The 16,406-nt window shown below is 41.7% G+C and overlaps 2 protein-coding genes across 2 annotated transcripts; both read left to right on the top strand.

The window, feature by feature from the left end:
- Positions 1-1,894: 1,894 nt before the first annotated feature.
- Positions 1,895-2,919, top strand: LOC121135153 (defensin alpha-like protein 1). Its single transcript, XM_040733546.1, has 2 exons — positions 1,895-2,130; positions 2,703-2,919. The coding sequence occupies exons 1-2, from the start codon at positions 1,959-1,961 to the stop codon at positions 2,813-2,815; spliced, it is 285 nt and encodes a 94-aa protein (XP_040589480.1). The 5' UTR covers positions 1,895-1,958; the 3' UTR covers positions 2,816-2,919.
- Positions 2,920-12,688: 9,769 nt separating this feature from the next.
- On the top strand, positions 12,689-13,711 carry LOC121135154 (defensin alpha-like protein 1). Its single transcript, XM_040733547.1, has 2 exons — positions 12,689-12,922; positions 13,495-13,711. Exons 1-2 carry the CDS (start codon positions 12,751-12,753, stop codon positions 13,605-13,607), a joined length of 285 nt encoding a protein of 94 aa, XP_040589481.1. The 5' UTR covers positions 12,689-12,750; the 3' UTR covers positions 13,608-13,711.
- Positions 13,712-16,406: the final 2,695 nt, after the last annotated feature.

The following is a 16,406-nucleotide window of genomic DNA, read 5'->3' on the forward strand; positions in this document are numbered from 1 at the left end:
TTCACAACAACCTAATACAATAGCTGCCTTGGTTGACCAACATTTTGTGGCTCTGTAAGGAACTTTGAAGAAGTTAATTGCCTTACTCAGAGACACTAAAGTGTACACAAGAGGGCTGTGTCCAAATCCCTTGTACTTCCCCACAGCCCTACATTTCACGTTATCTTCTACCATTTAGAGTGTTAGCTTCTGTCATTTCTTGGGACTATTCATTTCCCTTGCTTAGAATCTGAGAGTGGCTCATGTTTGCATGACTTCTTATGGCAGATGGTCTTCTCGACAGCTTCTCCTTGGTCTCTACCTCTGCAAGTTTCCTCCTCTGCAATTAGATGGGAACCCACCAGTGAACACCTTACACTCCCTAGAAATACCCAAAGAAAGGTTTTTGCCAGCTATCACAAGCCTTAAAAAATCACAAGTATTATCACTGCTAAAGAAATAGAGTTTGTTATTAAGGGAAATTGTGAGTTCTGTTGACACTGCACACTGGATTGTGACACAAAACAAGTGTAGGAGTGATCACATCGCCATGCAATTCTGAGTACAGGATCTCTTAAGATTGCTTTAATTAAAAGGACATCCTTCTTAAAGGATGTATTTTACTGGTATGAGATACTCTTGGACATCAATGGCCCCTTCTCGGCGCAACAGTGACACGAGGAATGGCATAAGCAAAACAATAATATTAGTAATTCAAATGAGCATGATGGTCTTTTGGGTATGCAAATTTACAAAGTGCTGCTGAGAACAAGTGAAAATCAGGAAGATAGTGAGGGATGTGTTTGAAATGTAAGATATGCTTTTTGACTGATAAATTTAAGTCTACAAAGGTACTGAAGAGGTCATGTCCCACTAGTCACTATGATATATATGTGTGTGTGTGTCTGTGTGCTTGCATGTGTCTAAAATAGTAATCTTACCACTTTGATAGGTTTTGTACACTGCTGTAAATAAAATCGTCTTAACAATGGAACAGCACTTATCAACATGTAAATACAAGCTAGAAATTACAACACTAGGAGCCCATATGGTAACAGAAATTTGAATAAAGTTCTCTATCTATTTGATATATACATAATGAGGGAAATAGTTATATCATGTAAAGAACATTGTACATATATGAAAGGCAGTGGCTTCTTTGAGAAGAATCACTTCTTGGGATTTGAACATAGCACATCAATCTCTCCACATTTTGAATCTTGGAAGTAAACTCACATTTTATAAAAAAAAGATTTTTATGAATACAGAATGTGAGACATGAGCCACAGCACATCATTTCACAGCTCCCAACGTATGAAGAACATGGAATGCACTCATGAGATGTGTTCAGGTCACACCGGCTTCTTCACAACAATCTGCTCTAACTTCACTCTGACCCATGCTGTCCCTTAGCTCCTCATGAGCTAGATTCAGCAGGGCTATCTTACTTTATCCATAGACTCCTCAAAGGAGGGGATTCGCAAAGACTTCCTTCATGAGTGTGATAATACCCCAAATCACTCAAAGAACTGACTGTCTAATCCACAGGTACTAAAGTCTGGTCCAGGATCCTCACTCTCTGAGTCCTGCAAGCTCCCACTTCAGAGCACAAAACACATTGTTCCATGAACTTACTAACTTTGAAGCACCCACCTTCTTGTTTTCTGGGTACAGAAAGGTAAATAATGAAGCAGATGGGAAACGGGATAGGAGAGCTAGGTCCCTTCTTCATTATCAGCTGTAAGGGTGGGCAGTCACTGAACACACAGACCAGCATCATGGTGGCGACTGTGAGAACAGAGAGACCATCAAAGGGATCTTGAGAACAACAGTCTCTCTTCGTTATCATCAGTGTGTGCACTCTCTTCCTACACAAACTGTGTCTGCAGATTCTCATGACAGCCCTATAAATGTAGGCTGGCTCCTCACTCCCCACACACTAGGCTCTTTCTCACCCTTCCTCCAAGTGACTCTCAGCCATGAAGACACTTGTCCTCCTCTCTACCCTTGTCCTACTGGCCTTCCAGGCCCTGGCTGACCCTCTGCCAGAAGCAACTGGGGAAGCTAAGAATGAGCAACAGCCAGGATTGGAGAACCAGGATGTGACCGTCTTCTTTGAAGGCCCTGAAGGCTCTGCTCTCCAACGTCCAGGTGAGCGGTGAGGCCCGGTATGATAGTGGGTTGGGTCCTCCTGGGACAGGGAGGAACAGGTGCCCTGGAATCCCGTGGGAAGCTATGTGAATCAGGAAGTGTCTCTCTTGATTCTCTGGGACATTCACTGTCTTATAAATAGAAGTAACAGAGAGTCAAAAACGTGTAGCAGATTGTCAGTCTTGTGTTTTGATCTAAATATTTATCTGTGGAATAGTTTTAAAATATCGGACACATTGATTAGCACTTTGTCTATCCAGCTGTTATTTTGTGATAGAAAGAAAAATCTGCTTTGCTTACTAGAATATACTTAGGAACCAAGTGCCTGGCAGTTTTGGGTCAGGAGGACTCAAAGGGATGAAGGAGTGAAACTCCTGTTAAGTCAGTCATGTGATCAGCATTTGTTAAATGTATTATGTCCCAGTGTTTGGAGTTAATCACGGTGCTGTGTTTGATGTCTCCAATAGAAACAAAACTCCTGTGTACCATGTGCGATACATCTTCATAGAATTGTACACTATTGCATACTGCTGGCTACCTTACATAATGGCTGATGTTCTCTGTTTCTGCAGGCAAAGGAGGAGGAGTCTTGCAGTGCTCCTGTAGAAGATTCTGCCCTTTTCCTGGACGTAGCGCAGGGTTCTGTGGCCATGGACCAAACCCCCCCAAATTCTGCTGCCGCTGAGACCTGAGACATCATCACCATGTGCTCTGAGACCTCATGATCTGTCATTACCCTTGTACTTAGCCTCAACTGGTTTTCCTTCTCCAATAAATTTCCTTGCAGAAGAAGAGTCTGTTTTTATGTTTCTTTGGTGCTTTCTATGTGGCTTCATGGTGAGGGCTCTTCCAAGCTTTGCAACAGACTCTTCAATGAATCCCTTTACACCAAGACTTGGTTACAATTTAGTAGTCACTTCAAGGGCGAACAGGAGCTTAGATACTTAGTCACATCTCAGTGATTCTGCTCCAGCTACTTCTGCTCTCAACCAACTCTACTGTCTTTTTGATCAGAGTCTGCCTCAGAAACATGTCCCACACTTCCACGACCCATTCTTCCATTGAAGGGCATTTTCTTAGTTTCTACTTTATACCTATTGTGAATAACTCAGCAAAGAACATGACTGAAAAAAGGTGTCTGTGTAGTAGAAACAGTGTTTTCTGTTTCTTCAGCCACACCAGACCTGAGATCAAATACAGCAAATATCCTGCAGATGTCTCTTGGTTTCCCACTATGCTCTTTTATGCAACACTCTGCTGTGACTGAGACCAGAGACAAGATCTCTGAGACATCATGATGGCATTACACTTGTACTTAGCCTCAATTTTTTCTCCTCCAATAAATTTCTCAGCCATAAGCTTCTTTCAATCCTCAGGCAACATACACATCTTCAATTGAAGTTTCAGAGTTGGTCCTAGACTACTACTTTTAATCTGGAACTGATACATTTGTGACTTCAGGATGCCGGGTTTTACTCTGTGTTTCACAGTTATTCACCCTGGTGTTCACAGAAGTGCAGAACCCCACGATGGCCCACGGCTTTCAGAACTGATTTCTCATGCAGGTCCTTGTATACACAGCCTCAACTTTTCTTTCTTTGTTTCTATTGTTTTTATTCAAATTGGTCCTTTCCTACCATTTATTTTGATTACTGTATTCCTTCTCAAATCTCCAACCAGATAGTCTCTGCCATACCTACTTGATTCCTTCTCTCTCTCTCTCTCTCTCTCTCTCTCTCTCGTCTCTCTCTCTGTCTCTCTCTCTCTCTCTCTCTGTCTCTCTCTTTAGAAAACCAGTAAGCAAATAAAACAAACAAGCAGGAATAATAGGAAGAAACAAAAACGAAAAAGCATTAGACACACATACACATGGGGTGACCCACACATATAAAAACAAAACCCTGGAAAATAACCACAGCATTGGAAACCGTGGTGATATTTTATTTACAATCCAACCAAGTTTGCCTTAAGATCAGAGTTCAAACCCAGCAATGCTAGTTAAACTTGTAGGCCAGGCATGTGGTGGCACACACCTTTAATTCTGGCAGCCACACTACTTAGCCATAGAGGTCAGTCAGTAAGACAAATTCTCACATCCTGGAAAGAACAATAGCTCTTTCTGTATCAGTTCCTGCCAGCAGAGTGTTCAATCGCCTTGCTCTGATGTAACCAGCATAAGAAACCAACCAGCTCAAAAGTGACTTCTCTCAGATTTTCAACCTTTGTGTAGGAAACATGTTATTAGTGTCTAATGCTGTCCATTTCTCCAGGTCCAACCTTGCAATATTTTCTCAAGTCAGGCATGAGAGAGAATGTGTGTGTGTGTGTGTGTGTGTGTGTGTGTGTGTGTGTGTGTGTGTCAGGATGCCCTGGAATTTTTCTGTACGCTTGGGATTGGTCTCTAATTCAGAGATCTACCTGCCTATGCCTCCCAAATTCTGGGATTAAAGGCTTGTGACTCTATCACTCAGGTAATGAACAGTGCTTCATAAAAAAAAATGCCCATCAGTAGAATAAAGTCCTGTGTGAGTTACAGTATGAAACTCAGGTCTGTGTTGTGTGTGGAAAGCAGAAAAACAGTAAATTCCTAATTTCTTTGTTATGACAAGTAAATTATTAATGCAGTGTTTTCAATTTACTTTCATCTCATATTTCCCTCCAGAAAATTCTTACTGTTTCATTAATATTTATTTCCTACTATTTCATTGATATTGGTGTGTGTCTTTGTAAAGTCTCCTGAGTTCAAGCATCAGAATCTTTTTTCAAAGTCATTTTTAGAAAGAAAAACATACCTCCAGGTTATAAACTAAAAACACAAAGAGAACATAGACTCCGTTTATTGAAATTAACAGAATTTTTATGGAAGCTGCAACAATCCTTGATTCCTATGGTTGTATTTGTAATGACACCCAGTTAAAAGGGGAGGATGACCTTCAAAGACAAAGGCCACAATGTAATCTTAAGAAGTGAGTTGCCTCAGGTCTGAGAGAACTTCTGGGGTCTTTTCATTCTGGGGTTCCTGGTATTGTCTTAGTGGCCTCATGTTGCTCTCAGGGCTAGCCTCTAGACAGAGCTTCACATTCCCCCGGGCTCTAGATGACCTGATCAAATCACTGATTTGTACTGAGTTACAGGTAGGTGCTGAGCTTGTATAGCTAATATTTTAACAGAGATGATTCTTTTTATAAGATCACATGATTATATTTTAGTAGCCTAACACATAGCCACTGGCCCTAGGGCAATGAGACACATCTTGTGAATTTGATTTATGGGTTTTTATACAGTTTCTACTTGACACCCTTAGAGGAGCATTAGATTGTATGAAGCAGTAAGAGAGAGAAAATAAACATCTGGTTTCCCAGGGCAACTTTGGTAACCACGGAGTAAATGGTTCAATCATGACCCCGCCTCCATCTTAAGTATCCCTATTTCATTTATGAAAATGTGTTCTTGTGATACTGAAAGAGTCTGGGGGACAGCATGTGCCCTGAGATGTCAATAGCCACCACAGGTAGCCATTTGTCATTTTGCCAGAGAGAAGGGAAGCAAATGAGTCCTTCTGGGAGAAAGAAATAGTTTCCTTTGGACATAAATTTCCAGGCTTTGGTTAAGGGTAAGGGGTGATGTAATCTCTTCAGTAACTGCTGCTCTTCTGAATTTAGGATGCCATTGTCATGGGTAGAGAAGGCTGGGGTGCTGTTCAACGCTGGGGTGGGATTTAGGTAATGGGGGCATCCACCCTAAGCATCAGTGAAACCAGGGAGAAGAGAACCAAGAAATAGACAAACTCAAGTCTCTCGACTCAGCCAACTTTATTCAGAGACCCAGACAGTCCCCACTCTGAGGGATAAGGAAGGCCACATGAATAAAGTTCTCATGATATCAAGCTGTACACAACAAAGAACAAGGCACACGTGACAAAAATGTGTTTTTCCACTGAGCCAAGGTAAGCAGAATTAACACATTTAATTCAATCACGGCAGAAAGCAGTTAGGCAGTGATCTGAAATAAACTCAGTCTGAGTCAGTACACTTGGAAGGGGGCACCAAACACATTCCAAGGACAATTGTGTGTTTTGAAGAACCTGAGTTCACAGGACACTTGTCTTGCTGTCCTAGAGTTTCACACAGTCACTCAGACTTCTGCTCACACAAATCCATTCCTCGACTGTGTTCAAAAATAGGACCTTATCCTTGTCTCTCCACTTGCCTTGTATTTAACTCCACAGCGAAGACAGATCAACATCCAAGAATTCCAGCCACAGTTTCAGTCTCTGTTGAGACCAAGCTCCAGCACCACCCTTCCCCTCAGAGGCTTAAAGCACTGACCCAGTGTCCACACTGCAATGGCACTTCACAGCCAGATGATGACACTGCTGTTTAACCCTGGCCGGCTTCCCACAGAGAGTGCAGACAAGAAGGAGGAGACTCTGCAGAGTAGGGTCGTCATCAATCTGAGGTTCTCTCTGACCCCCAAGTACAGTGTAGATCAAGAATCCACACTATTCCAGTAAAGGAAGACCAGCTCCCAGAGAGACATGGACAGATGATATGGCCTTGACCAGCAGGTGGCACAGCTGTCCTAAAGTCTGTTGTTTCCCAGAGAGTACTCAGAGGTTTCTTGGAGCAGAAAGCATGGCGCCTCAGCCTACTGAACTCTTATGGTTACCACTTTATTTCCAATCATAGCAATCCAAGAAGAGCAAAGAGACTGCTCAAGTGAGGCACAAGTCTATGAATTAAGAGATCTTTTGAACATATTTGATTGTTTGAGTTCACAGAAGCCACCTTGAGTTTCCACCTCAGAGTTTGGAAGGCTTGGGAATCTCTTTTTACAGAGGGGGAAAGAAGAAGTTTGGAGCATTCTCACATATCCTTGTGTAAATATATCTGGCAAATTTGGCGGATGACTGATAAGATTGGAGGCTCGATGGCTCCAGGTCTCCCTGCAGTCAACCATGCTCTGTTCAGAGATCTAGGTACCTGTACAGTAGGCGGGAGCTGGTGTGGTGACTGAGGAAAACGTTCTGGGGCACCCGATGCCTCCACTGTACCTCTCTGTCTGCTGGCATATTTTGTGTTGTAAGTGATATTAGTCACATTTTCCAACAGCTGACTCCAAATTGAGAAGTATAGATCAAGTTATCTTAAGACACTACACCTAGACATCTTATGGCATTGCAAAATGTCTGAGAACAAACGTTTCGCGTTTTTAAAGCCTGGCCTATTTTATCAAACGAGTTTCACCACATGTGGACAGATGTGGACAGATAGTTCTGGAGATGAGCACATCTGGGTGATACTTCCTATTTTCTACCCTGGCTTCTTACCATTAAAAAAAATATGTCGTATAATCCTTTATATCCATCCTGACTGCAGTTTCCAACTCCCTCCTCTCCCCGGATTCCCCCTTTTTATCCCCGTAGTCCCTCCCCAATCCACTCCTTCTCTGTGGTTGTTTAGAAACGGCAGGTGTACTTGGGTGTCCACGAAGCATGGCATATCAAGTTGAGGTAACACTAAGCTCCACCCCTCATATTATGCCTTGGTAAGGGAACCCAGTTTAAGGACCAGTTTCCCAAACGTCTGCAAAATCATCAAATAGGACCAGCTCCCACTGCCAGGAGTCCCATAAATAGACAAATCTATACTTCAGCTCTATGTATGAGAAGTCCCTATGAGAAGGAAAACAATGCTATGGGAAAAGGGGGTTCAGGGCGCTTTATCAAAGAGATAAGTACTTTACAGGCTGCTAAGGGCACTGCTCCTGAAACATCGTCAGCATACAAGAGGGGATGCTCTTATTTATATTCTCCTTTATATCTGTCACCTATTACATGTTCCTCTGTCCATGCCCAAAGGGACTGTATCTCAGATATGTGAGCTCTCTCCTACATCCATAGATCTTCCCCATATGGGTTGGCTTAACTGTCAGGCCAGTGTCTGTGAGCTACTGTGAACTCACGTTAGTTGTATCTGTGGGTTATCTTGTGATAACCTTATCCCTCCAGGCTCATACAATCCTTCCTCATTCTCTTCAACGGGATTTCTGGAATTTGGCCAAGACTTTTTCTGAGAAAGTCTGCATTCACTTCCATCAGCTACTCGACAATGTCTCTCGGATGACAATTCAGATATTTACCAATGTGATTACAGGAGATGGCCAGTTCAGACTACCTACCCACTATTCCTACAATCTGGAGCCAAGAATGTCTTTATAGCAATCTGGTATGCATTCTCAGAATCTTTCTTGGAGAAAGCAGAGAAACACAAGTTAACACAGAGAACTTGCTGCATGGACTTTATTTAGATACAAAAGTGGAAGAAACTTGAGGACACAACACAGGATAAATCATATTCTATAGGCTCTCGACTCATAATGCAAGCCTATTCTTCATGCTCTTAGTGACCAGAAGCAGCAGCAGAGTTGGTAGATGATGTTTCCTAACATGCCATACCCAATGTGGAGTTGTGTAAAACCACAGTCTGCTCTTCCACAGAAGGAGGTCAGGTGTGATCTCATATCTCCACACATGGAGATCGCAGGGAGCACTGAGTCATGAGTCAGTAAGGTGGGAAAGATTCAGGGCAAGATGTGTTCTAAGGAGTGGTTCTCCCACATTCATCATTACCTACAGCAGCCTGAGCAATCACCATCAATGTGACTACATATACATGGTCAACACTGAACCTGCACAAACCTGAAGACTAGTACCAATTTGGCTTAATTTTGTTTGTTTGCAATTTTGTGCTCCTATCTTGACAAATTATTGTGCATTTTTTAAATATGGAAACACATACCTCTAGATTCTAAATTGAAATAGACATAATAAAATATCCACCCTATGACCAAGTCTATCCACTGAGATCTAGAAAAACAACTAATTACTAATCTCTTTATGAATGAACACAGTTATAGTAAAAAGGGTGTCCTGGAAAAAAATCTTTGCAGAAAGAAATGGGTCTACTGGGCTCCTGCTTTGAATGAGAAAAGTAAATAGGTAATAAGTTCTCCTGGTTGATCCTATTTCAGAGATCATCTCCATCCCTTCTGTCTACTCCATACCTGTAACATGTTGACATCTCTCCTGCATATTGCAGAACACGGGTTTCATCTACTCCAAAGGGTATAGACACATTCTGGTCGCGTCTCCCAGCTGCTCCTGGTCTAGAACCTCATCATCACTTCCTTCAAAAGGCTCTGCCTTGATCTTGAAGGCCAACAGGAGAAGGCTATAGACAGAGTGAGTGTTCTCATGGCTCCTAATTAAAGGGAATATAGAGAAAGTGCACAGGTGGTGCTCTTATTGGTGGCCAATGAATCCAAATGCGGTAGGAACCCCAAACCAGACCAGTACAGATGCCTAAATACAGATACTAAGCATTCATAAGTAATAAAAGTCTCCATGTCATGAGGTAGGAGATGGTGATCCAAAAGAAAAATCCTGGTACCCTACCAAGTGCAAGTACAGAATCCATGCTTTTGTCCCACAGATGGGTCCCCAAGTTTAGCCTAAAATCCCGAGAGATTCAAACAGTTAATTTCATTTGGCCCTGGGACAAGCATTGAAGAAATGCCAGGTTATAAAAAAATTGAAAATTTCTTAAAGATTGTGATGATCTGGAGACATATCACTATTGAAATCCCATCTTCTCCATCAACACGGCACTGTCAACATAACCTCCAACTGGGTGAGATGTCATCACTCACCATTGGAATTAACATCCAAACAAACATCACTAAGAAACCTATGGTATTGTGAAAAAACACTCAAGATCTTTCAAAAATATCCCACTCTTCACAGAAACTACAAATGGACAACGCATGGTTACTGGCTCACAGCAGGCAACTCTGAGGCTGCTTCAGGTTATGTGACTCTGGTCTTCTGCTAGAACATGGAAACACAGTGAATGGTGTGTAAATTGGGGCTGGGGTCAGAATTCCTGTACTGGCTTCATAATAAAAGTCCACCCGACCTCACTGAATCCTAAACACTCATCTTTAAAACAGAGTGGTTTGTCTCCAAGATCTGAGGAAACTCCTCAGCCTAAGATGAAGCTCAACTTACTTTCCCTCAAGGATCCTAACATGATAGTCTTCTGGTCAGAAACATCTGCACATTCCTCTGTTGGACTTTCCCTGTTTTCTTCTTCACATCATCATCATCATCGTCATCATCATCATCATCATCATCATAATTTCAGATACAATTCACTTCTCACCTCATCCAAGACATCCATCCTCAAGTGACACATGATGTCTCACGCTGCTGTAGCTGCACTTAGCCTCTTTTACTTTATATCGGATAAGTGCTTATCATAAGTGATATCTCTTTAACAATGAGAATCATAATGCCATAAAGTTTTTGAGGTGTTTGAAACCAGCAAACACAAATTTTGCTAGTTTCACAACTATACAGTATTAACTGTCAGGTAAGACACTTAAATTCTATTCAATTTAACCATTTCTCACATGAAGTGAGAATTCCAAATTTTTATTTACTATCAAAGTCAGGACAGCTTTGCGTGACTTCATAGAAAGCATGATAATTTGAGTCTTGATACCAGGTAACATTCTGAAACTGTATGACATATGCAGTATATTTGTATTAGCTGATCTTTATGGATGGCCGAGGTCTTTATATCTATTCTGATAAGGGGTTTTCACAACAACCTAATACAATAGCTGCCTTGGTTGACCAACATTTTGTGGCTCTGTAAGGAACTTTGAAGAAGTTAATTGCCTTACTCAGAGACACTAAAGTGTACACAAGAGGGCTGTGTCCAAATCCCTTGTACTTCCCCACAGCCCTACATTTCACGTTATCTTCTACCATTTAGAGTGTTAGCTTCTGTCATTTCTTGGGACTATTCATTTCCCTTGCTTAGAATCTGAGAGTGGCTCATGTTTGCATGACTTCTTATGGCAGATGGTCTTCTCGACAGCTTCTCCTTGGTCTCTACCTCTGCAAGTTTCCTCCTCTGCAATTAGATGGGAACCCACCAGTGAACACCTTACACTCCCTAGAAATACCCAAAGAAAGGTTTTTGCCAGCTATCACAAGCCTTAAAAAATCACAAGTATTATCACTGCTAAAGAAATAGAGTTTGTTATTAAGGGAAATTGTGAGTTCTGTTGACACTGCACACTGGATTGTGACACAAAACAAGTGTAGGAGTGATCACATCGCCATGCAATTCTGAGTACAGGATCTCTTAAGATTGCTTTAATTAAAAGGACATCCTTCTTAAAGGATGTATTTTACTGGTATGAGATACTCTTGGACATCAATGGCCCCTTCTCGGCGCAACAGTGACACGAGGAATGGCATAAGCAAAACAATAATATTAGTAATTCAAATGAGCATGATGGTCTTTTGGGTATGCAAATTTACAAAGTGCTGCTGAGAACAAGTGAAAATCAGGAAGATAGTGAGGGATGTGTTTGAAATGTAAGATATGCTTTTTGACTGATAAATTTAAGTCTACAAAGGTACTGAAGAGGTCATGTCCCACTAGTCACTATGATATATATGTGTGTGTGTGTCTGTGTGCTTGCATGTGTCTAAAATAGTAATCTTACCACTTTGATAGGTTTTGTACACTGCTGTAAATAAAATCGTCTTAACAATGGAACAGCACTTATCAACATGTAAATACAAGCTAGAAATTACAACACTAGGAGCCCATATGGTAACAGAAATTTGAATAAAGTTCTCTATCTATTTGATATATACATAATGAGGGAAATAGTTATATCATGTAAAGAACATTGTACATATATGAAAGGCAGTGGCTTCTTTGAGAAGAATCACTTCTTGGGATTTGAACATAGCACATCAATCTCTCCACATTTTGAATCTTGGAAGTAAACTCACATTTTATAAAAAAAAGATTTTTATGAATACAGAATGTGAGACATGAGCCACAGCACATCATTTCACAGCTCCCAACGTATGAAGAACATGGAATGCACTCATGAGATGTGTTCAGGTCACACCGGCTTCTTCACAACAATCTGCTCTAACTTCACTCTGACCCATGCTGTCCCTTAGCTCCTCATGAGCTAGATTCAGCAGGGCTATCTTACTTTATCCATAGACTCCTCAAAGGAGGGGATTCGCAAAGACTTCCTTCATGAGTGTGATAATACCCCAAATCACTCAAAGAACTGACTGTCTAATCCACAGGTACTAAAGTCTGGTCCAGGATCCTCACTCTCTGAGTCCTGCAAGCTCCCACTTCAGAGCACAAAACACATTGTTCCATGAACTTACTAACTTTGAAGCACCCACCTTCTTGTTTTCTGGGTACAGAAAGGTAAATAATGAAGCAGATGGGAAACGGGATAGGAGAGCTAGGTCCCTTCTTCATTATCAGCTGTAAGGGTGGGCAGTCACTGAACACACAGACCAGCATCATGGTGGCGACTGTGAGAACAGAGAGACCATCAAAGGGATCTTGAGAACAACAGTCTCTCTTCGTTATCATCAGTGTGTGCACTCTCTTCCTACACAAACTGTGTCTGCAGATTCTCATGACAGCCCTATAAATGTAGGCTGGCTCCTCACTCCCCACACACTAGGCTCTTTCTCACCCTTCCTCCAAGTGACTCTCAGCCATGAAGACACTTGTCCTCCTCTCTACCCTTGTCCTACTGGCCTTCCAGGCCCTGGCTGACCCTCTGCCAGAAGCAACTGGGGAAGCTAAGAATGAGCAACAGCCAGGATTGGAGAACCAGGATGTGACCGTCTTCTTTGAAGGCCCTGAAGGCTCTGCTCTCCAACGTCCAGGTGAGCGGTGAGGCCCGGTATGATAGTGGGTTGGGTCCTCCTGGGACAGGGAGGAACAGGTGCCCTGGAATCCCGTGGGAAGCTATGTGAATCAGGAAGTGTCTCTCTTGATTCTCTGGGACATTCACTGTCTTATAAATAGAAGTAACAGAGAGTCAAAAACGTGTAGCAGATTGTCAGTCTTGTGTTTTGATCTAAATATTTATCTGTGGAATAGTTTTAAAATATCGGACACATTGATTAGCACTTTGTCTATCCAGCTGTTATTTTGTGATAGAAAGAAAAATCTGCTTTGCTTACTAGAATATACTTAGGAACCAAGTGCCTGGCAGTTTTGGGTCAGGAGGACTCAAAGGGATGAAGGAGTGAAACTCCTGTTAAGTCAGTCATGTGATCAGCATTTGTTAAATGTATTATGTCCCAGTGTTTGGAGTTAATCACGGTGCTGTGTTTGATGTCTCCAATAGAAACAAAACTCCTGTGTACCATGTGCGATGCATCTTCATAGAATTGTACACTATTGCATACTGCTGGCTACCTTACATAATGGCTGATGTTCTCTGTTTCTGCAGGCAAAGGAGGAGGAGTCTTGCAGTGCTCCTGTAGAAGATTCTGCCCTTTTCCTGGACGTAGCGCAGGGTTCTGTGGCCATGGACCAAACCCCCCCAAATTCTGCTGCCGCTGAGACCTGAGACATCATCACCATGTGCTCTGAGACCTCATGATCTGTCATTACCCTTGTACTTAGCCTCAACTGGTTTTCCTTCTCCAATAAATTTCCTTGCAGAAGAAGAGTCTGTTTTTATGTTTCTTTGGTGCTTTCTATGTGGCTTCATGGTGAGGGCTCTTCCAAGCTTTGCAACAGACTCTTCAATGAATCCCTTTACACCAAGACTTGGTTACAATTTAGTAGTCACTTCAAGGGCGAACAGGAGCTTAGATACTTAGTCACATCTCAGTGATTCTGCTCCAGCTACTTCTGCTCTCAACCAACTCTACTGTCTTTTTGATCAGAGTCTGCCTCAGAAACATGTCCCACACTTCCACGACCCATTCTTCCATTGAAGGGCATTTTCTTAGTTTCTACTTTATACCTATTGTGAATAACTCAGCAAAGAACATGACTGAAAAAAGGTGTCTGTGTAGTAGAAACAGTGTTTTCTGTTTCTTCAGCCACACCAGACCTGAGATCAAATACAGCAAATATCCTGCAGATGTCTCTTGGTTTCCCACTATGCTCTTTTATGCAACACTCTGCTGTGACTGAGACCAGAGACAAGATCTCTGAGACATCATGATGGCATTACACTTGTACTTAGCCTCAATTTTTTTCTCCTCCAATAAATTTCTCAGCCATAAGCTTCTTTCAATCCTCAGGCAACATACACATCTTCAATTGAAGTTTCAGAGTTGGTCCTAGACTACTACTTTTAATCTGGAACTGATACATTTGTGACTTCAGGATGCCGGGTTTTACTCTGTGTTTCACAGTTATTCACCCTGGTGTTCACAGAAGTGCAGAACCCCACGATGGCCCACGGCTTTCAGAACTGATTTCTCATGCAGGTCCTTGTATACACAGCCTCAACTTTTCTTTCTTTGTTTCTATTGTTTTTATTCAAATTGGTCCTTTCCTACCATTTATTTTGATTACTGTATTCCTTCTCAAATCTCCAACCAGATAGTCTCTGCCATACCTACTTGATTCCTTCTCTCTCTCTCTCTCTCTCTCTCTCTCTCTCTCTCTCTCTCTGTCTCTCTCTCTCTCTCTCTCTCTCTCTGTCTCTCTCTTTAGAAAACCAGTAAGCAAATAAAACAAACAAGCAGGAATAATAGGAAGAAACAAAAACGAAAAAGCATTAGACACACATACACATGGGGTGACCCACACATATAAAAACAAAACCCTGGAAAATAACCACAGCATTGGAAACCGTGGTGATATTTTATTTACAATCCAACCAAGTTTGCCTTAAGATCAGAGTTCAAACCCAGCAATGCTAGTTAAACTTGTAGGCCAGGCATGTGGTGGCACACACCTTTAATTCTGGCAGCCACACTACTTAGCCATAGAGGTCAGTCAGTAAGACAAATTCTCACATCCTGGAAAGAACAATAGCTCTTTCTGTATCAGTTCCTGCCAGCAGAGTGTTCAATCGCCTTGCTCTGATGTAACCAGCATAAGAAACCAACCAGCTCAAAAGTGACTTCTCTCAGATTTTCAACCTTTGTGTAGGAAACATGTTATTAGTGTCTAATGCTGTCCATTTCTCCAGGTCCAACCTTGCAATATTTTCTCAAGTCAGGCATGAGAGAGAATGTGTGTGTGTGTGTGTGTGTGTGTGTGTGTGTGTGTGTGTGTGTGTCAGGATGCCCTGGAACTTTTTCTGTACGCTTGGGATTGGTCTCTAATTCAGAGATCTACCTGCCTATGCCTCCCAAATTCTGGGATTAAAGGCTTGTGACTCTATCACTCAGGTAATGAACAGTGCTTCATAAAAAAAAATGCCCATCAGTAGAATAAAGTCCTGTGTGAGTTACAGTATGAAACTCAGGTCTGTGTTGTGTGTGGAAAGCAGAAAAACAGTAAATTCCTAATTTCTTTGTTATGACAAGTAAATTATTAATGCAGTGTTTTCAATTTACTTTCATCTCATATTTCCCTCCAGAAAATTCTTACTGTTTCATTAATATTTATTTCCTACTATTTCATTGATATTGGTGTGTGTCTTTGTAAAGTCTCCTGAGTTCAAGCATCAGAATCTTTTTTCAAAGTCATTTTTAGAAAGAAAAACATACCTCCAGGTTATAAACTAAAAACACAAAGAGAACATAGACTCCGTTTATTGAAATTAACAGAATTTTTATGGAAGCTGCAACAATCCTTGATTCCTATGGTTGTATTTGTAATGACACCCAGTTAAAAGGGGAGGATGACCTTCAAAGACAAAGGCCACAATGTAATCTTAAGAAGTGAGTTGCCTCAGGTCTGAGAGAACTTCTGGGGTCTTTTCATTCTGGGGTTCCTGGTATTGTCTTAGTGGCCTCATGTTGCTCTCAGGGCTAGCCTCTAGACAGAGCTTCACATTCCCCCGGGCTCTAGATGACCTGATCAAATCACTGATTTGTACTGAGTTACAGGTAGGTGCTGAGCTTGTATAGCTAATATTTTAACAGAGATGATTCTTTTTATAAGATCACATGATTATATTTTAGTAGCCTAACACATAGCCACTGGCCCTAGGGCAATGAGACACATCTTGTGAATTTGATTTATGGGTTTTTATACAGTTTCTACTTGACACCCTTAGAGGAGCATTAGATTGTATGAAGCAGTAAGAGAGAGAAAATAAACATCTGGTTTCCCAGGGCAACTTTGGTAACCACGGAGTAAATGGTTCAATCATGACCCCGCCTCCATCTTAAGTATCCCTATTTCATTTATGAAAATGTGTTCTTGTGATACTGAAAGAGTCTGGGGGAC

This window comes from Mesocricetus auratus, unplaced genomic scaffold (assembly GCF_017639785.1).
Source record: "Mesocricetus auratus isolate SY011 unplaced genomic scaffold, BCM_Maur_2.0 Super-Scaffold_100031, whole genome shotgun sequence".
NCBI lineage: Eukaryota > Metazoa > Chordata > Mammalia > Rodentia > Cricetidae > Mesocricetus > Mesocricetus auratus.

What these genes read in the sequence shown, in the direction of transcription:
- LOC121135153 (XM_040733546.1), top strand. Translation starts at nt 1,959, where the DNA reads ATGAAGACACTTGTCCTCCTCTCTACCCTTGTCCTACTGGCCTTCCAG. An exon ending in CTCTGCTCTCCAACGTCCAG is followed by an intron (nt 2,131 to 2,702) that starts GTGAGCGGTGAG and finishes CTGTTTCTGCAG; the next exon opens with GCAAAGGAGGAGGAGTCTTG.
- LOC121135154 (XM_040733547.1), top strand. Translation starts at nt 12,751, where the DNA reads ATGAAGACACTTGTCCTCCTCTCTACCCTTGTCCTACTGGCCTTCCAG. An exon ending in CTCTGCTCTCCAACGTCCAG is followed by an intron (nt 12,923 to 13,494) that starts GTGAGCGGTGAG and finishes CTGTTTCTGCAG; the next exon opens with GCAAAGGAGGAGGAGTCTTG.